The sequence below is a fragment of the Malaclemys terrapin genome, chromosome 2 (assembly GCF_027887155.1).
Source record: "Malaclemys terrapin pileata isolate rMalTer1 chromosome 2, rMalTer1.hap1, whole genome shotgun sequence".
Taxonomy (NCBI): domain Eukaryota; kingdom Metazoa; phylum Chordata; order Testudines; family Emydidae; genus Malaclemys; species Malaclemys terrapin.
This window is the reverse complement of record NC_071506.1, coordinates 133,344,822-133,366,668: the sequence shown is the minus strand read 5'-3', so window position 1 is coordinate 133,366,668 and position 21,847 is coordinate 133,344,822. Positions and strand designations below refer to the sequence as shown.

The window sequence follows — 21,847 nt, the reverse complement described above, 5'->3', positions numbered from 1 at the left end:
CCTGTACCTGCAGGGATCAGTTTTTTTGACGGAGGGGAAATACAGCTTTAATGAGAGCTGGCTAATCCCCAGGGCATCAGACTTTCTGGAGTAACTGATGATGCAGATCCAGGAGATATATAGCCTGTGAGTACGTGCCTCAGATTTGACTGCCCTTGCTACGAAAAAGTGTGAAAAACAGCAGCGAGCTGGAGGTGCTAGATAGGGCTGAACACAACGCCAAACAGGTTAAAGTGAGATGAGACCTACACAGAAAACAGCTTTGGAGGAGGAATGTTTCAAGACTAAAGCCCTAGAAAGGGAGGTAATTATAACGGATGCTTTGCTGTAAGACCATGTCTTACTATGTGTTTGTACAGCATCCAGCACAATGGGACCCTGAACCCCATTGGAGTCTCTGGGCATTACAGCAATATAGATATTAAATAATAATACACGGTAAAGTGATCCTGAATGGTCTGTTCTTTAGGGGCCTCCTGGAAAGCAGCTCACATTCCCTATTCACCTCCTTGGCTGCAAATCATTTCAGTGCAGCGCTCAAGGAATGCCATAGCTCTCAGATTACAGCAAAAGCCCATGATATCACCCATCAGCCTAGCTGGTGTGTCTGAGCTTGGAGGGGGTGGACCCTGGGAGGGGTTTGCTTGGATAACTCCAGTGAAATTTGCCAGGAAGAAGCAGCACCAGGATTTCTGCAGCACATTTCCCTGGCTGCAGAGTATTTTCTAAAGCAAAGGGGACCCCTCAAACTGCACTCTTGCCTCAGAAGAGGCACTTTAGTGCAAAGAGAGCAGCAGGAACTGAGGTCACCCCCCACCAAACCATCTCCAGGTAAGTGCTGTCCTGCTGCATTGCAATCCAAAGAGTGGCATTATTATTACAGAAGTAATGCCAGATTGATTTGTGTGGGTGACTCTTTTTGTTGTTGTTTGACAGCCAGCTTAAACCAACCATCTAGCCTGTGTTGGGGCTGAAAGTCAACCTCGTTTCTCTCTACTCTTTGAACATCTTTTATTTCTCTAACTTCAGTTGGTTATTTAGCATCTGCATCTCAAAAGGAGGGCGAGGGGGTGGGAGAGAACCAGTAAAACAGATCATCTTGTATTCCTCTGGAAACTTGTTCTTTAAAAAAAAAAAAATGCTGCAGATTTTTTCTGTCACTTGGCAAAGATGTTTGTGGCCAGGTAAAACTTTCTCCCCTGTTCACTTACAGGAATGAGTTGGGACTGAACTAATGAAGTGGAAAAGCAGTGTTGCTAAATGCCTACAAGTTGAGACAGCATAGATTCTGTAACACTGGTAGCCTGTGCCTGATTGAGTCTAGGAAGCTACTGCCCATGCAATAAACTCTGTGTAAATGTCACCAATTTAAGACTTCAGAAGCAGTTTAAATTCTCTTGCCTGAATAAATGATTCTCAAAAGGAAACATTTAAAAGCAAATGTTCCCCTTCCGGGGATGGCGTGGAACATACAGAGATCTATTTCCATAAGAGGAAATTTCTTTCTGTTGTTGTGCTAAGATTCAGTTGAATCTGAGCAGACTCTCTGTTCCTTGAAGTGTGGTCCTTGCACCGAACAATTCGTTCTTTAGAGGGACCATTTTATCCCGAGCTCACACAGCAGTCCCAGTAGGATTCAGGATGACTTTCCACTTGTGAGTATCATGAGAGAGAATTGTGGAGTGTTACCTAGAGGGGACACCAGATGTGCGGTTCAATAGAAGCTAACGAAGTTTCAGCATTGAAACTTGTGACAACCTCTTTCTGGAATGCATGCTGCTCTTATATGGCCCCTGTGCTGAGGGTGTTAAAGATGCAAACTACTTTTCTCTTTTCAGACTAGCGGCTACTACTTAGCAGAAAACAACAGGTGTCACTGTCTGCAGCGCCAGAGGAGAACCTGAGATCAAATAGTTTAGAGGTGAGCTTAAAGCAAGACTTGCCTCAGTTATCTGGGAGTATAGGGAGAAAACCCATTAGCATCCCAGGTAGGAATCGGTTCATAAAGACAACATTGCGCTGTTTTCAAACAGCTGCTTGATAGAGACTGAAAATAATTTGCTTTAGGTTTCCGCTCATTGGTTTTATTGCACCCACATTATACCACCCACATAGTGTCTCTTAGGTGGAGGTTAAGGTGCTGTTACAAATCAGACAATGCAAATATTGGCATGAGCTATTGTAACAGTAGAAAATCTAAGCGGAAATCACATCTTTCTGGATAGTATGCTTGCTGGTTGTTGCTGCATAATAACAAATCTCATCTGGGCTTGCTTAGTGTTACATGAACTTAGAAAACACACGAGAAAAGGGCTTTCTTTTTTAACATTAGCTGTAATGTTTGGGACAGTCAGGTGGAGATAAATGAGTAACAGGATGACTCTTCAAGATCACATACGATACAGAGAGATCTAACATAGAGCCTTTCCATCACTGGCACTTCTTGACTACCAGCAAATAAGAGTACATCTGAATGAGGTCTGTAGCCCTGTGCTGTGGTCTTGGTCAAATCTGACAAGCTAAGCAAAGGCTACTCCATGTTAGTACTACCAAGGAAATCCAACTGCTGCAGAAAGTTGTCTTAATGATTAGTACATGGCATTCCATCCCTGAGACAATCATGCTCCCCCTCCCCCGCCCATGTTGTTAAATGATCAGTGCTAGGTGCTGTCTTTTGCATGATGAAATAAAACTGATCTCTAGGGCACATGTGGTCATCAGAGTTTCCTGGAAACTATTTGCATGTTGTTAACCTCCAGGTTTCCTGTCTGAATTTCATTCCATCCCTAAATTCTCCTTCCAGCTTTGCGTTTAATCCATTATTAATTCTTATCCTAAACTTTTTTTGCATGGTGTCGCTGTACATTGTTAAACAACTGCCACGTTCCACCCTAGAAATGGCTACTCTTCAATAGTAGGTGGCATGATTGCACAGTTCATCACTCAGTTTGTTTGTAAAGCACTTTATAGAAGTGTGAAATGCTCTAGGAATGGGGTGTGTGCCTAGATACGGTGTATACTGTGAATATGTGTAAATATACACTGTGGGTGAAATTGATGCCCGGTCTAAGCCTCTTGAAGTCAAGAGTTCCACCAAGGATTCATTTAATCCGGTTTTTGAGGATGTAGATAGATATCTATAAATATACAGTCTTCAAATAGTCAATGGCAAAATAAATATGGAAAGTAGATGTATAAAAAAACTAAAAATCAGACCATGTCCCAGACAGAAAATTGTAGTGCATTTTGGAGCGACCGTATACATCATCCCTGTGCATGTGATACCCAGAATACCTGATCTCTTTATTCAGTGGTATAAGGTATTAGTTGGCTGTTTCGTTTCTTCCCTGTGGTTCTGCTTATTAAGTGGTGAAACCTCCAGACTAGGATCTTCAAAAGAGAGTTCGATCCAACTCCCATTGACTTTCAGTGGGTCTTAGGCTCCCAATTACCCTTGGGCTTCATGGAAACCCCCAGCTCTCATGCCCATTAATATTAAGGGATGTTCCATCAAGGGGTGAACAAAGTCCAAAAGTGACACAGGCTAGATATCCGCATAATTGAAAACCAGAAAGATGTATGCATCTCTTAATACCAGGGTCACCATTCCAGTTCTGCGACTGCATGTGTTATTGATGGTTCAGGTACTTTAAACCGAATCAGCATTATGCAGGGATTTTCCTTTTTTTTTAAATGGCATTTCATATTTCCTAGCATTCCACAAAATCATTCTGTATCCATAGTGTGTGTGCACATGCACGCACATGTTCTATTGCGATGAATCCAAGCATGTCAGCTATGGATTTCATTGTGTTACCCTATTGTAGCCTCTTACTCATATTGAGCAAATCACATGCCATTAAAGAATGGAGTGCTGGACTGGGACTCGAGACCTGGGCTCTATTTCCAGCTGGACTTCTGGGTGACTACGGGCAAGTCTCTTTCCCATGTTGCGCCTTGGTTTTCCTATCTGTAAAATGGGGATAACGATACTGAACTCTTTTATAACGCACTTTGAGATCTACTGATAAAAACTATGCTAGGCAGTATTATTAATAAACTAAAAACATAAGTTTCATGGTTCAAGTTGCTGTTGCTTCTGTTAAAATGAATAAGGGGTCTGAGCAGATTAATTGTCCTAAAGTTTAAGAAACCATAAGATATTTCTGGAACTTACAATAAATAACTAGAATAACATTAACAACAAGGAGTCCAGTGGCACCTTAAAGACTAACAGATTTATTTGGGCATAAGCTTTCGTGGGTAAAAAACCACTTCTTCAGATACAATTTACCCACGAAAGCTTATGCCCAAATAAATCTGTTAGTCTTTAAGGTGCCACTGGACTCCTTGTTGTTTTTGTGGATACAGACTAGCATGGCTATCCCCTGATACTAGAATAACGTTGGGTTCAAAAGTTTCGTTCTGCTTAATCATTTCCAATGCGAATTAGAAGGGTAGTGTATAAGTGTCATATCTGTCGCTGAATTTTTTTTCATACTGAGACAGTACTGTCCATTTAGTCACCAAGACCTGTAGGATCGCCAAGAACCAGAATTGGCCAGGAGTCTGAGAGTGTCAGTCATGCTGTAACACGGAGGCTGTCGCTCTCCATTTGGCTTCGTCCTTCATTGCTAAACAAATTGGAGATGTGAGAAAAATGAAGATCTGTTGTCAAAATAAAACACACATTAGAAAGTGCAGCCACTGGGGAGCTTAATATGCTTTCTACTTAGCTGTAAAGGAGAATTAAAAAAAAAAAAAGTAAGTGACTTTAGTGCAATGAGAGAGAGAGAAAGGAGAGAGCTTTAATGCTAACTGATGCCATGGTGCTAAGACTCACATTCTTGTTATCTTTCCACACTTCGATCCCACCCTTCAGGCCAGGTACATTACAGGAAACAGAAAACCTTCAGGGATGATTAGGGAATTCAAAATTAATTAGTGAAGCTAATAGCCACGATGGTACTGTCAAAACCAGCCTCAGCAACTACAGTTCCCAGCAATGCTTCTGTTCCCATACAATTTCTGAGTGAGTTTGAGATCCTGTGCTTCTCACCCCTCCTAGCCCCTTCTTTGGGCTTTTCAGCTATGTGAGATTGGTAACACACACACATACACACACACACACACTGTGAGAGCCATGGCTATTTGAAGGGCATGCTAGAACAGTGTGAATTCATGGACCTGTAGAATTTCCCTGGGTGGTACAAAGGGGTTCAGTCACTTGACTTCCTTCAATGCTGAGTTGTGTGGCTGGACCTATGGCTCGTGAAAAATATAATCCGCATTCTTAGTCACCAGAGCTGCTCTTTGCAGATCTCGAGTCTAAAGCGAGTGAGGGGAAATCCCAGGCTTCTTTCTTCTTTGTTGTGAAAAGCTGTGTGTGTTGTAAATACATTTATTCCTCCAGCTTCTCTCTTCTGGCAGAGTACTGTGCTGTCTTGTTTCTGTGGGTGTTCCCTCCTCCCCCCCGCCATTCCCCCGTTGTACATATTTCATTAAGTCAGTGGCTTTTTTTTACTGTTACCTAACATATGAATGTGCAGCTGAGGCCAGAAAGCTTTTTGTAATTATTTGCCGATCCTATGTTCTTTGCCAAGCTAGATCCTGAGACAAGTCAGATGGTGCTTGTGCTGTAGAACAGCATGATGTCTGTTTGTTACCTCATCCCTGCAAAACCCTGATGAAGTACAAGAGTCTCTAAGTGCCCAAGACTCATCTGTTCTTCACAGTGGATGGGTGGTGTTAGAATTAAATCCTCTTTGCTTTTGAAGATGTTACCAGTTGGGCCTATTCAGTTTGCAGCAGTCTGATGAGATCCTGGGTTTGCTAAAGCAAGTCTGCTTGCTACTGCCAGTCAACTGTGTTCTGTTTTTAATGATAGTTCAGGCAGAACTGAAGCAAATAGAAAACCCCCGATGCTACTTGCTAACATCTGTTGGCTTTTTTTCATATGAACAGTTGCATTCATTTTAGGCGATGACTAGCTGAATATATTATAATACTATTGACTGAAAGGTTTGCAGACTAGACCGGGCTTGCGGCATCCAACAAACGAGGGCCCAATTCTGTAATGAGCACTACACTTTTATTGTCATAGGCCCGGTCTTGCAGCTTTTGAAGCTTGTGGGAGATTTTACATTGATTTCAGTGGGACCTGGATTGGACGCCATATGAGAGCACGCCTGAGGAGATGTTGCTTGAGGTGCCCCCAGCCATAGTGGTGTGAACTTGATGGGAATACATAACTTGGATCTCAGCCATTATCTTTTTTTAAACCAAGCTATAACTATTGATCAAAACTGAATCCAATCCAAGAGGATCCAGTTACAGGTAAATTGCAGGCATGTGGCAGTGAGAGTCTGCATGTGGAATAGCTGCATGCTTCAAGCAGGAGTTGCCTATGGAAAAATTCCAGACTACAGCACTTCGCTCTTCACCTGCGGTATGTGAAGAGCTACGAAACGCTCTCCCCTTTAAAGAGTTTGCTTTATCTGAAGTTACATTTACAGCCTATCAGGATGGCATGTAATCTCTTTGGAAATGCTGCATTTGTAAGCCCTATACATTGTTCACTCCATATCGTACCACGGATTAACATTGCTATAAGGGTGATCTCTGCCAGAGTACTCGCTCCTGCATTACTTGCAAGTATCTATCTCTCTCATCAGCAAGCTATACCTCTAAGCAATTGATTCTTCTTGAAAAGCTGGTGATGAACCATGGTATGTGCCCTGTGTTGCCTCAGGTAGGGCAAGGATTGTGGGTCATTAAACTTCCATCGACACTACACATTTTCACTTGCCCGTTGCATAGTGGTTTTTATAAGGCGGGAGATGGGGTAGGGATACTGAGATCTCAGAAGGGAGAGTTCTGTTGAAGTCACCAATCTTTTTATCAGGGCCTCACTACTTCTGTGGGGAAGCTGCTTGAAGGTACAATTCACAATGTTGCACATTCTAGAATCCTTGGGCCAGGGGTCAGCAACGTTCGACACACGGCTCGCCAGGGTAAGCACCCTGGCGGGCCGGGCCAGTTTATTTACCTGCTGACACGGCAGGTTCGGCCGATCGCGGCCCCCACTGGCCGCGGTTCGCCGTCCCGGGCCAATGGGGGTGGCGGGAAGTGGCGCGGGCCAAGGGATGTGCTGGCCGCGGCTTCCCACCACCCCCATTGGCCCGGGACGGCGAACCGCGGCCAGTGGGGGCCGCGATCGGCCGAACCTGCCGTGTCAGCAGGTAAATAAACTGGCCCGGCCCGCTAGGGTGCTTACCCTGGCGAGCTGCATGCCGAACGTTGCCGACCCCTGCCTTGGGCTGTAGTATTTTTGTTCTCCTTTTAGCACACTGAATTGGAAAATCAGGTTCTCCTGACCAGCAAGATGCTGCTTTTCTACTTGTGGCTTTCCCATAGTTGCACCAACACCTATGAAATTGTTTAAATGGGTCTAAATCCAGGCCTTTAAGTAATCATACAGGTCTCTGACCTGTAATGGACTTAAATCATGTTTTCTCAACAGATCATTATTTCAGGTCACATTAATAACTGTCATGAGCATTGAGCTCAGCTAAGTTACTCTTCTAGCTGAAGTGGCAGAGGCCTGTGCTGAGGGTCTCTGGTTCAATCCCTGCTAGTGACCTTGATGGCTGGCTGTGTCTGTGTATGTTGTGGCACCTTAAAAGCGTTCTTAGGGCCTGATCTTGAAAGCCAAGGAGTAGTGTTTCCTCTCATGAGTTGTCCCATTGACTTCAATGGGATTTCTCAAGTGCATAATAGTTTCAATGAGTGGTCCCTTAGTCCCAGTGCAGGCTGGGAATGATTTAAAGCACAGAACAGGAAGTCCAGAGATCTGGATTCTTTTCCAGGCTCTTCCACTGACTTCTTGGGCAAATTAATGTTCTGTGCTTCAGCTTTCCCTGAATGGGGAGACCTACCTACCCCATATGGGGGTGAGGCTTAAATTATGAATGTGTTTTGAGATCTTTGGAGGGAGATCAGAGTGCTTAAGAGAGAGTGGTATTAAACAGTGCTGGCACGAATGGAGCATCTTATGAACATGGAGTGAGATTTTCAGTTGCCTGGGGAATTTAAAATGATCCGTTCCCACTGAGATTCAAGGGAGTCCCAATCCCTGTGATGGCTTTGCAAATCTCAGCCATAGCATTGGATGAGCCTTTTGCTGTAAATATTTTCCTCACTAGGGTGTTTTGGGTGGCTTTGGAAGATGCAGCCATAAGTCTGTGCACTGTGCTTTTAACCTACCTAATTCAGAGAGTTGCCATTTGTTCCTTTAAATGTTCTTGTCCTGGACCCATCACTGAGCTAACCGACTGCCTGTGTGAACTTTAGGCATTAAGATTTGCCTTATTGGATCACATCAGCATGTGTTTATACCAGATGTTTTGGCAGGAGCCAAGAACAAAAACCAAACTCATAATTCACCTGGCCATCCAGTGCTGTCCCAACATAACTCTGCTGAAAGCAGTGGATATGTGTTGGGAATGATTTATGCAGCATCTGGTCCCCATGAGCCTTTCGTATATGCAAAAAAGGCACATTAAGTTCAGTCATAATGCATATTTCACTCTACTTTCATTGGCAAATCCCCTTAATGAATTGTCAGAAGAAAAGAAAAGTCATGTGCTTGAGGTGTTGTCCTGGGACTCTGGAATCTTGGTTCTACTCCCAGCTCTGCCACAGACACCATGTGTGACTGTGGGCAAGTTGCTTTTCTGTCTGTTCCTGATCAGAATCTGAAATGGGGATAATGCTTCCTGGGCTCATGGGGTGTTGAGGTGTATAGTTACCGCAGTGATGAATCCTGTACAACAGCCTAGAAATCAATCTTAGTCCAGTGAAGTTCATGGGAATCCATGATGTTAACAAGATCAAGCACTTTGTAGCGCTTTATTCCCCCTAGTTTCCCCGAACCAGTTTTGTTTGAACCATAGTTAACGACCCCACTGTGCCATTCACGAATAGGGATGTTTCAAATGCACCCACCTTTGTTACTTGCACTTGGTTCAGAGAGAGAGACTTTGCATCCAGAGTCTCAAAGCACTTTACAAAAGGAGAGTCAGTATCATCATCCCTGTTTACTTAAGGGGAAACTGAGGTGGAAGTGACTTGGCTCAGATCTACTTGGCAGTGTGGTGGCAGAACTGGGAATAGGACCCAAGTTTTCTGGCTTCTGGTCCAGTAGATCACACAGCCTCCTTCAGCCGCTTGGAAGGCTACTTTATCCAGGTTTCCCTGTGCCCGTGTCTCTTTGTCACCTTTTGGGGTAGCGCAGACCTAGCACATACTGACTGATCTTCCATTCTAGACCTCTGTATTGGTGACTCTCCTTCCCTGTGTTTTGGCTGCTGCCAGGGAACGATACTGCTTTGGGGAGTTGGGGAGCTTTTTCCCACTGCTCTCTGGCATTGCTTCATTTGGAAACTATTCAGCCACTAACCTCCACGTGTACTCCCTGACTGCTCCATGTGCTGGTTGCATGAATGACAATGTGGAATATCGGAGGGCTGGGGCAGGAAATGAACTGACATTCAGTTCAGCACCACGTCTGGCTCAAGTTTCTTAACCAGAAAATAACTCCTCCTACCTTAAGTGAACAGTTTCTGAACCTTCACTCACTGCATGCGTGTAGAAGTAGTTTAACCACTGGACTTCTATCTAGTTGACTTACGGCTGGAGTTCAGCTGTAACATTACCAAGAGGCCAGAGAATGTCAGACAAATCTACATTAAAAATGATTCCTGTGCATGGCTGCATACAATAATGCTGTGTAGATGAAGCCAGATGTGCAGTAATGGAAATACGCCGTATGTCATAATATTGGGAATCAGGAAAATTCAAGCTGCAATGTAAATCTCTCCATTCTTGACCACATTATTTTATTTTGTTTCCTCTCTATTTTTCCACCATTTAAAGGATGGATTTGGCTTTTTTTTTTTTAATTGTACATTTGCTCAGATGGCCACAGAATTAAAATGGTGAAACTCTTGTTCAATCAGACTGTTGCATAGGTTAGTCTGCTTTAGTCATTATAAATGCAGTTCCATAAAGAATTGTTTTCAGGTTAGAGCTGGCTGGAGAATAGGAATTCTTTGTTACACACCCTGTTGAGGTTTTGACATTTGTCTCCGCTGCCCTGTGGAACAAAACCCAAGACCTTTGATTTCAGAAATGTTTCGCTAAAACACCAGGAGGGGGCAACTTGGACACATCCTTCCATTGGTCAGGTCACTTGGTTAGAGAGGAAAAATAAGTCCCCGTGTTATCATGTTTTACCTCTCACACAGATTTTTCTTTCATTTCAGCCAACCCACGCAGCATCCTACCTGCACTGGACAGCACCTGCGAAAGAGAGGAGCTGGCTCTGAGAACTGTGGGGGCTGAAAATGGGAAGATGCCTGAGTTTCAACCGTAACCACTTTTTCATTGGGCTGTTCTTCTTCAGCTGTCTGAGCCATTTGGGCCTTGCCCAGTATGAGCACTGGCCCTACTATTCCGGCCACCCTGAGCAACCCCCTTCAGAATACCACGCCCCCCAGCAGCCGGCCAACATCCCCAAGATTCAGCTGCGGCTGGCCGGGCAGAAGCGGAAGCACAACGAGGGGCGGGTGGAAGTGTTCTACAACGGGGAGTGGGGCACGGTGTGTGACGACGACTTCTCCATCCACGCCGCTAACGTGGTGTGCAGAGAGCTGGGCTATGTGGAGGCTGTGTCCTGGGTGTCAAGCTCCAAGTATGGAAAGGGAGAAGGTAAAGTTGCCTGGTTTCTGCGGCCCACCTTGTGTTTACGTTCACTCTGCTTTCCTTGGCCTCCTGTGCGTGCCCACGCCGTGGTGGGGTTTCCAGTGGCAAATGATTGAAACAAAATGAATGTAAGGGCTTGTCTACATGAACGCTTCATTCGTGGCAAGCTGGGGTGTACATCTGTTCCACGCTAGCCTGTTGCACACTTCAGTATCCGAGTGGACCCTGCTGCTGTGACCTAACAGTTCTTTAGTGTGCTTTAATCCACTCCTGTTTCAAAGCGGAGTAGATCGAAGCACACTACAGAGCTTTTAGTGCGTGGTAGCAGGGTCTGCAAGGACACTTAGCACATGGCAGGCTACTGTGGGGTTGATTTACGTCCCAGCTAGCCAAGAATTAAGTGTCAGTGTAGAGAGGCCTGAGTTGAGTTTAGTGCTATTGAGAGGGGTCTGATTGAGCAAACTGGAGATTAAAGCTCTTGATGTGTCAACACAACAGACTGAGGATGTGGCTCAGCTCTGGCCTAGAGGGGGCCACCTCTAGGAGAAGAGGAAGTGACTCAGACCCCATTCCCAGGCTACCACCGCTGGTGCTAATGGAACTGAGATTTAGGGTACCCAGAAATTTCAGATTGGGAGAGGCTGGGTGGGAGTCTTGTGGTTAAAGCATGAGACTAGAATGCAAGAGATGTGGGTTTAATTTCTGGCTGTCACAGGCTCCCCTCTGTGACCTTTCAAGGTAGCTTGTGATGATAGGGGGCAGGGCTCAGCAGGCCTGGGGCTAACTTCTGGTTTATAGCTTATGTTCCCAAAAGCTCATGCTTCAGGGTTTTGGCCAGCAGCCTACAGGGGTCAGGAAGGGATATTTTTCCCCCAAGTCTATTCAGGGGTCGTGGTTGTCGTTGATCTCCTTTCTCTGTAGTATCATGGATGGCCATGGCTGGAGATTGGACACTAGACAGGGTGGGCCAGGACACTGAGCTTTCTCTCTCAGGAGCTTGGCTGGTTGGTTCTTGCTCACCTGCTCAGAGTCTAACTGATTGCCATAGGTGAGGCCAGGAAGGAATTTTCCCCCAGCTCAGTTTGGCAGTGACCTTTGGGGTGGAGGGGGAGTGTTGCCTCCCTCTGCGGAGTATGGATGCAGGTCACTTGCCAGAGTTCTTTGGGCATCTCTCACTTAACCATTTCCCTGCCATTGTTGGGGTCTTAGGCACTGGTGCACCTCAGTTCCCTCATATTCTCTGCCTGTGGGACATCATAGTCTAGTCTCCCGGGGGTCTCAGTTTCTTTGGTCTAATTTCAGTTGTCAGGTATAGTGTGCAGGAGCTGGGTGGCGTCTGTGGCCTGTGATATTTGGGAGGTCAGATGATATGATCTGGTGGTCTACGAGTGTACGACCTTCTTCAAGTCACTTAATCTGTGTCTCTTGTTTCATCATCTGTGGAATGGGGATAATAGTCCTTCCTTCTTCCCGCCCTGTGTCTTGACTCTTCAGATTATAAGGGACTGTCTATTACTGGTAGGAAGCGGGTAGCAGACTGAAATTTTGCTGAGGGCAGCAGTTTGCCTTGAGTGGCTTCTGGACTAGCCTGTGAGCTCCCCAGCCTGCATTTCTAATTATATAATTAAACACACTTTATAGTAATCATTCAGGAAACTAACATACTAGCTCTGGCAGGGGAAGAGTTCTCATCAGGGCCGAACCTTACATGAAACTGTGTTTATTTTTTGTCCTCCTTGATATTGCATACAGATGGCTTGGCTGTAAAGTGGACTGTTATAGACGAGACATCAACCCGATCACACTTCAGATTGGGCCTTCCAAATATGCATTGAATTAAGATGTAGGAAGGCAAATATTGGTTTGTTATATGTAGGAATTGATTATTAAAAGCATATTTGGGTTTTAGTAGCTCCATAAACCTCAATAACTATATGTTTAATTGTCTTATCTACCATAAGTAAATGTTTGCCTACTGAATATTTTATAATTGGTAGCATGAAGCATAGAGCCAGGTTCACGCTAAATGCAACTCCATTCACTCCCTGCAGTTACACTGGAGATGAATTTGGTCCGTAGTTTTTTAACACCATTCTTTAACACCCGCACCTATAAAATTACCCATAAAAAGCAAGCAGGGCTTAAAATTGACTTGAGAGAAATTTGAGACCTCAAATGTTGTCCCACATTGTGGATCTTGGCTCCCACGGTCCAGCAGGAGATTTCCAAGGGAGATGCCGTGACATTTTAAACAAAACATTGCCCTCTGATTCACTTAGAGTGAGTGCTTTCTCTGCGTGCCGCAGGGAGCCCATGCCGTGGGGTTGGGATTCACCAGGGCAATTTCTGCATTGCTGTGGGGTGGGGGTGGATCTGAGCGTGGCTTGGTCTGGAAGAGAGGAGGAGCATGGTTGATGGATCTAGGATACGGTGAATCAACCAGCCAAATGTAATAAAGCAGCTGCATGAAGCACTATGGGCTCAGGGTATGTCTACATTGCAATGTGAGCCTGGGGTTGTTAGAACTCAAGTTATCAGATCCTGGCTTTGTTAAGCTTTGGCATGAGCATTTACATCATTTGTAACCCTGGCTAGGAATTGTTGAAGCCTGGATCCCAACCTGGTGTTATGGTGTCATGCAGGCCTGAGTACAACCAACCGTATCCCAGAATTCCTAGCACCCACCCAAAATGTGGCCACTAGCCCTTTGTTCATGATGCAGGGCGCGGGGGGGGAGGGAGAAACTTGACTATCCACCAAACTTGACTGTCCAGAGGACAAAGAAAGTCCGCCTGTGGGATGCTTCTGGCAGACTCCTAGAGCATGTGTCTGTTGTGGTTGCATCTACATTGAAGACACGGGGCTTGAATCCTGGATCCCAGCTTGACTGAGGCTTGGCCCTTCCACTCCCATGGGGTCCTGGAACCCCTGGGTCAGCGTGACTTGTGTGTAGATGGAAGGTGGTTAGGCATGAGCCTGAGTTCGAACCTTGGGCTTACATGCACTGCAATCAAACACCCACAGCTGCCTTGTGTCATCTGACTTGGGCTCATGGGGCTATAAAATTGCCATTGGGGTTGGGCTGGAGCCTGAACATCTGCCCTGCAATTTTATAGCCCCATAAGTCCAAGTCAGCTGACACGGGCCAGCCACAAGTGTTTGGTTGTGGTGTAATCACACTCTCTGAAGCTATGACGATGGGAGATATATAGGAACATAGTTAGAGAGACAGAGGAGGGAATGCAGCAGTTTCAGAGGCTGCCCTGGTGTTTTCAGTAGCAGCCTCAAAACTGGAAGAGGAGGGGATTCCTTCCATGTGACCACCATGAGAGTTGCATTGCACCATGGCCATTCCCAGGCTTGGCACAGGGCCTGGGAAAACAGTTCAAATCCTTCGTATAGAACATGGTAGCACTGATGCCTAGGAGGTCCTATACATCTCACTTTCAAAGGTGTCCGAATGGATTGTTATAGCTGGGGGAGGGGGAATCTTTCTGATTCTCCAAATGTGGGACACCCCCTGTGGTCTGACACGTGGGTTAAGCAAGCAGGACTTGATTTTTATTTCAGAGGCCCACAGCTCCCCTTGTAGTCCCAAGGGGCTGCAAATGGTCAGTGCTTCTGAGAATCAGCCCCTTAAAGACTCCAGGGATAGGCACTATACAGAGGCCGGAGTGGGGATGGTAGATTCCATCTGATGCTGTAAGTTTTTTCACCCTCATCAGCTATTGCAGGGAGAGGGTGGCCATGGTGTTGAGATGTGAGTTGTGATTTTAGGTGTCCAACTTGTTGATGCCTTAAGGGAGGCCTCATTTTTCAGAAAGTCAGGGCTCAGCGCTGTCTGAGAGTCCAGCCTTGTTAAGGTGTTTCAAGTTGTCACCTGGAATTCCAGGCCTCCCAAGTCATTAGGCACCCATTGAAATTTGGGCCAAAATACACATTTAAAAAATGACCCGATTCAATCAAAACTCAAAGTTCTCTCCAAAAGGAAGTTTAATCAGGATTTGACATATTAGAGAGGATGCAAGAGGCCCTGGATATAGACAACTGATTCATGGCATTTGCAATTGGAAGCCATGCTCTAATCAACTGAGCCGAGGGGACCTACTGACACCAGCCGATCTGAAGTGGCCGTCATCAGGGGAAGCTAGCTTTTACCACGAGGAAGTTTGATTAAAATCGCTTTTGCCTGCCTTTCCTTTATGTGCTGATGCAAATGGCAGAAGGGATGGTACGCAAGAAAAAAGGATTTTGTTCCACATTGCGAAACAGGACTATCTGCAGCGAGACACGGTGCCTGGCATACACTCATTACGGATACAATGTGCAAAGCGCAGAACTCTCTGAGCACAGCATCACTGTGATTTCATGTATCTATCTGAAATGACTACACTACGTGCTTCATGTTTTAAATTAAGCTTTTACAATACCTAAGGTGGGGAAGATTTGAAAATTTGACTAGATTTTTGGATTCCCGACCTGAGACACATTAAAAGGAACTGATTTTCAGGGGGTGGGTGCTCAGCAGCGTCAGAAAATCAGGCCCCTATAAGGTGTCTCTGCTTGGGGCCCCCAACTCGTTAGTCAGTTTGGGAATTCTTGGCTTGTGTATCTTAATGCAGAGATGGTTGCTATTGGACATTGAAGAACAGATCCTTAAATTGGTGTAGCTCCATTAACTTCAATGGAGCGATGCTTGATTTACACCAGCTCAGGATCTAACCCTAAATGTGTACCTTATTCAACTTAACCGTTGTGATTCTGGTTTATAAATACCTGAGGTGGGTCCTGCACAGGCCTGGATAGACTGAATTGACTTAGCTGTTTTCTCAGTTTATTTAAGTAAAGATTTTAGACCTTCCTTTGAGAGGATTTACCGTGAGGAACACACACTTAGCAGAACTGGTGTGTCAGGCTCATTTTAGATCAATTATTAGTGAATCTAGATTTACCATCTCTGCGGTTTGCTCACTGGTGTCTCAAGTCTTTCAATTCTTTCCTCCTCAGGCAAAATCTGGATGGACAATGTCCACTGTACTGGCAAAGAGGCGACGCTGGCAGCATGTACCACAAACGGCTGGGGCGTCACAGACTGCAAACACACCGAAGACGTGGGAGTCGTCTGCAGTGAAAAGAGGATCCCTGGCTTCAAGTTTGACAAGCCGTTTCTCAACCAAATAGAGGTAAATGCACTTATAACTTGAAGGAACTGATCCAATGCCCAGTGGAAGTCTTCCCACGGTGTTTGGATCAGGCGCTGTATCTGCCAAGGTGATGAAATTGTTGGTAGAGACGGGCTCAACCTGCAGCGTTGGGATCCATGCTCAAACTTTCCTAGTGCATGAGATGTTCAGAGCTGGCATTTCGATTGAAGCCCATGTCACGTGCTGGGTTTGAGGAAATGATCCTATCTGGTATTTAACAGCACTGCATGATGCTTTCGTGACTTGACCTATGGATGGATCTTTTCTTATCTACTTAGTCTTAATGTACACGTTACGATATAAAATGTTACGTGTTAGAGCTCCTCTGTGAAATGGGGATAATAATAGTTTCTACCACCCTTTGTCTTGTCTATTGAGACCGAAGGGCCTAGAAGCAGAGACTGTCAGCATCTAGCATGATGTGGCCCTGATCTCATTTGAGACATCTAGCTGCTTCTGTAATATAAATAATAGAGAACAATAACATATAGTACCTTTTCAGCCTGAAGAATTATAAGGCTCTTTACAAACTATACACTGTTTACTAGAATCACCTCTATCAGTACTAAATAACAGCTGATTCCATGGTGGAATATATTTAATGGCAAACAGCTCTGCATGAGTCCTACTTCCTGTCTTAAGAATTGTATACAATCCAGCTATAACAGCAAGCAAATATTCCAGAGTGTCTTCTTAGACAGATTTTGTTGTCAGCAATAAAATAAAGATACATGTTGATATTTTTAAACAAACATTTTCAGAATTTCTCTGTAGTATATGAGAAGGTTCAAACCCAGTTATTTTTCCTTTGTGGATCACCTTTTACAAGAGTAAAAAATTGTCTTTCGGATTTGATTCGCACTAATATTAAAGCATAACGTGTGATACAGTCCTTGTAATCAGATGAATTCCTTATTTGTTAAAAGCTATGAATTATTGGGTGCCATTTTCTATAGTTGTGATGTGGCTTCTCTTTGGGGTCTTATGGGCACATTTGTGTACAACAGAGTTGTCCAGGGACAAGAGCAGATTCCGAGAGTTGTGCGTTTGAGTGGATTGACTTTATAAGGCAATATTTAAAGAACTGTTTAAGTGCCGCTTGGCTAAAGGATGATGAGAGGGGCTGTGATAACTCTGTGGAGTGTCTGAAGGAGTTGAGGATTAGTGTTAGGAGTGCTGGGAGGAAATTTAACAAGTGTAGGCAGGACATCCGGAAAAAATTCTTAACTGGGAGGTTAGGCTATTAGGCCGTGGAATAGTTTCCCATGGGAAATGATGGAAGCTCTGTCGCTTGAGTCATTTTAAAACTAGACTTGACAGACTCCTTGAGAATAAACTGCCAGGAAGAATCCTGTAGTGGAAAAAGGGTGAGCGAGGTGAGCAAATAATTCTGTCCATCTTGGATTTCTGAGTGTCTTCAGGTTGCAAACGGCTAGTGCTGACTCCGTGCAAAGTTGCTCTCTTTACAGTGCTGTAGTGTTTTAATATGCAAATACAGGGATCACCCTTCGTCATCATTTGCCAGCAGATCCCATCTAATTACCACAGTTCTATCCTAGCCTAAGTATAAGGGGGAATCTGTGGTATCTGAGACACCACAGAGTGGTTTCTGTGGCTAAGTCCTGGCTTGCCTGGGGACACGTTTTACAATAGTGGATATAGGGGGTTTTTAATGCACTTTTAAAACAAGATTATTCAAAGGACTGTTGGCTGTAGAATAACTAGCAATAACCTTTTAACATTTGGTTCCTACAGAGTGCTCCATTGGAGGATGGTAAATTATAATGCAGATGGTGAAGAAATATAGCACTCCCTGTTTAAGGATGCGTAGGGCATGGCCTAGTGGGGGCACCACATGCACTAGTTCTGTAGTAATCTCAGATCCTCCCAATATGTGTGTGGTGTCGATGGGGGGGGGGGGGAAATCTCAGCCATTAGAAGGAAGAGGGTGCCATTTGCATTATGGAATCCGTCACCTGAGAAGCTGGTCACAGAGTTGCAAATGTAGTGGCTGTTGTGTAGGGTTACCATATTTCAACAAGCAAAAAAGAGGACGGGAGGAGCCCCGCCCCTGCCCCTCCCACTTCCCGCCCCCCCAGAACCCCCAACCCTCCCCCCGTTCCTTGTCCCCTGACTGCCCCCTCCTGGGACCCCTGCCCCTAACTGCCCCCCGGGACTCCACTCCCTATCTAAGCCTCCTTGCCTCTTGTCCCCTGACTGCCCCAACCCTTATCCACACCCCCACCCCCAGACAGACCCCTGGGACTCCCACGCCCCATCCAACCACTCCCCACCCCCTGACAGCCCCCCCCCCCAGAACTCCCAACCCATCTAAACCCCTCTGCTCCCTGTCCCCTGACTGCTCCGATCCCTCTCCCCACCCCTGCCCCCTGACAGCCCCCCCCAGAACGCCCAACCCATCTAAACCCCTCTGCTCCCTGTCCCCTGACTGCTCCGATCCCTCTCCCCACCCCTGCCCCCTGACAGCCCCCCCCAGAACGCCCAACCCATCTAAACCCCTCTGCTCCCTGTCCCCTGACTGCTCCGATCCCTCTCCCCACTCCTGCCCCCTGACAGCTCCCCCCCAGAACTCCCAGCCCCCTACCCCCCGCTCCTTGTCCCCTGACTGCCCCCTCCTGGGACCCCTGCTCCTAACTGCCCTCCAGAACCCCACCCCCTACCTAAGACTCCCTGTTCCTTGTCCCCTAACTGCCCCCTCCTAAGACCCCCCCCCAACTGCCCCCCAGGACCCTACCCCCTACCTGTACCCTGACTGCCCAAAACTTTCTCCACTCCCCTCCAAAAGCCCCCACCCGTTTCTTGACTGCCCCATCCAGAACCTCCCTGTCCCTTCTCCTGCCCCCCCTTACCCTGCTGCTCAGAACAGGGTGTTGGGCTCTGTGCCAGCCGGACACATGGCTGAGCTCCCCAGCACAACACAAAACCCGGTCCCTGGCCCTGCACAGGGCTGCCGGAGCGGGCTGCAGGAGGAGGAGCTGCCGGCCGGCTCAGAATGCAGGGAGGGGGGGGTGGGAGGAGGAAGCTGCTCCGGAGTCCAGCCCGGGACTTTCCTGCAGCCCTCCCAGCCGCTCGCTCTGCCGGGGGAGGGGGAAATCCCGGACATTGTGAGTGCTTTACAAATTCCCCCCGGACGCTATTTTTAGCACACAAAAGGAGGACATGTCCGGGTAAATCCGGACGAATGGTAACCCTACTGTTGTGGCATGAGGATGAGTCTGTGAAGGAGGGGGAAAGCTCTCCAGGATGAAGGGGATGGTGGAAGACTCTCACCTGTGCACTCTTCAAACTGTCTGATGTTCCGAGTCACTGTCTGAGTGAATTTATGGTCCATGACTCTTATTGCCAGGCTCATGGGTTCAGGCTCCACATTGGATGGCGCTATGTAGGTGCCCCTGTTTGAGCAGACTATGGGGTTTGAATCCATGACCTTCACTGCCAAAGCAGGGGACTCTACTGCTTGAGCTTAAGGACTTAGGAGGCTAAGATGGTTACTGTGGCAGACTTATAAACCTTTTGTGTGGACCAGCCACGAGAGGAGGACATAGGCCCACACTCTCCTAGCATGAGTGGCTTAAGCATTGGCATTCACACCTGAGTGGAAAGAAAACCCCATGCCAGAAGCCCTAGAAACCCTCCGCTTTGCCGCAGAATGACAGAGGGGAAATACATTGGTGGCATTGTGAAAAAGGAGAAAAATACTACTTTTTTTGTTTTTTTGAGTGCTAGTTCAGTGGTTAGAGCAGAGGACCAAGAGTTCTGGCTCAGCCACTAACGAGCTGTGGCCTTGGGTAAAGCCATTTAGCATCTGTGTATCTCAGTTTCCCCACCCGACACTATTGACCTACCTCACGGGGCTGCTTCAACTGGGTAACACGTAAAGAGCTTTGAGACGGTCTTGTGAAAGGCGTCGCAGATGCGCGAGGAATTGCTACAGTGGCTTTCTCCCATTTCCCATCACCATCCCCTTAGCAGCTTCCCATAAATAAGTAAGAAGGGAAATGAGGCCTTTCGTATCCTAACAGGGATCTCTCAGTGACCAGCTCAATGGCACCATTGTTTATAGGGGAGTATATACGAAATCCTGGAATATCAGAGATAGCTTTGGCAGATGCTTGCTTCCCCATAGCAACCCGGGAATTATCAGCACAGAGGCTGGAGGAAAACATGCATCAGTCTAGACAGAGGTCATCTCGCTCGGGGATGCTTCCGATATTAATCATAAAATCTAGAGCTCTAGTGCTTAGCTAATGGAAAAGCAGAGAGTTGTTTGACTAATGAGTTAAACACGTTGGGTTAACTTAGGGCTGGTTTGTTCCGACTTGCTGCTGCTTTTGAGGCTTTGATTCATTTTATACGTTCCAAGCAAAGTTTAAGCAGTTTAAATGATGCAAATGTGAGTCACGAACAAGATCCCGCAGGAGTAGGAAAAGGTGTGAAATAAGTCAAATTCTCTACAGCCTGGCTGATCTCTGAGGCTCTCGGACCATCCGTGCTAAAGGACAGTAGCAGCCCTCCTAGGAATAGCAGAGGAGCATTGGTGACTTAAGCATATTGTGTTTGCAAAGAAAGTGGAACTTCTCTTTTAGGGGCCTGATCCTACCACATACTGAGAATCCTCAATCTGTCTAGGTTTTTATAAGACCCCATTCTGATGTCAGTAAACATTATTACCACCATTACCAGTTGAGGCAGAGGGAGAGTAAATCACATGGGCCAAAGATCACACAGGAAATCTGTGGACTGAAAGAATTGAACCCACATCTCCTTAATCTCGAGCCAATGCGGTTAGCACAAAATCATTCTTCCTCTTGCGTCAATGGAAAGTTGCCATGTCTACCTTAGAAAAGACTGCAGAATCAGCTCCTTAGTCCAGCTCTATTGCCATGATGCATCCAGCCCTTTCTTTCTATTAGAGGCTTGAACACGGTGGGATAATTTGGATGACCCTTGTAACTAGCTGCATTTATTTATGACCTAATAATCATAGAATATCAGGGTTGGAGGAGACCTCAGGAGGTCATCTAGTCCAACCCCCTGCTCAAAGCAGGATCAATCCCCACTAAATCATCCCAGCCAGGGCTTCGTCAAGCCGGGCCTTAAACCTCTAACCTCCACCACCTCCCTAGGTAATCCATTCCAGTGCTTCACCATCCTCCTAGTGAAATTAGTGTTTCCTAATATCCAACCTAGACCTCTCCCACTGCAACTTGAGACCATTGCTCCTTGTTCTGTCATCTGCTGCCACTGAGAACAGCCAAGCTCCATCCTCTTTGTAACCACCCTTCAGGAAGCTGAAGGCTGCTATCAAATCCCCCCTGCTTCTCTTCTGCAGACTAAACCAGCCCAGTTCCCTCAGCCTCTCCTCGTAAGTCATGTGACCCAGCCCCCTAATAATTTTCATTGCCCTCTGCTGGACTCTCTCCAATTTGTCCACATCCTTTCTGTAGTGGTGGGAAGGGGGGGGTCCAAAGCTGGATGCAATACTCCAGATGTGGCCTCACCAGTGCCGAATAGAGGGGAATAATCACCTCCCTTGATCTGCTGGCAATGCTCCTACTAATGCAGCCCAATATGCCGTTAGCCCTCTTGGCAACAAGAGCACACTTCTGACTCGTATCCAGCTTCTCATCCACTGTAATCCCTGGGTCCTTTTCTGCAGCCAGTTGGTCCTCAGCCTGTAGCAGTGCATGGGATTCTTCCATCCTAAGTGCAGGATTCTGCACTTGTCCTTGTTTAACCTCATCAGATTTCTTTTGGCCCAATCCTCCAATTTGTCTAGGTCACTCTGGACCCTATCCCTACCCTCCAGCGTATCTACCTCTCCGACCAGCTTAGTGTCATCCGCGAACTTGCTGAGG

General features: G+C 46.3%; 1 protein-coding gene across 2 annotated transcripts in view; it reads left to right on the top strand.

Annotated features, from left to right (window-relative positions):
* Positions 1–676: 676 nt before the first annotated feature.
* LOXL2 (lysyl oxidase like 2) overlaps positions 677–21,847 on the top strand; it is a 96,843-nt gene continuing 75,672 nt past the window's right edge. The window contains exons 1-4 of one of the 2 annotated variants that reach the window (XM_054017786.1): positions 677–831; positions 1,839–1,921; positions 10,326–10,770; positions 15,772–15,947. In XM_054017786.1, the coding sequence (XP_053873761.1) occupies positions 10,407–10,770; positions 15,772–15,947 (540 nt within the window). In that variant the 5' untranslated portion in view covers positions 677–831; positions 1,839–1,921; positions 10,326–10,406. The remainder of the gene's footprint in view (positions 832–1,838; positions 1,922–10,325; positions 10,771–15,771; positions 15,948–21,847) is intronic. The other variant, XM_054017787.1, reaches the window with a different exon arrangement.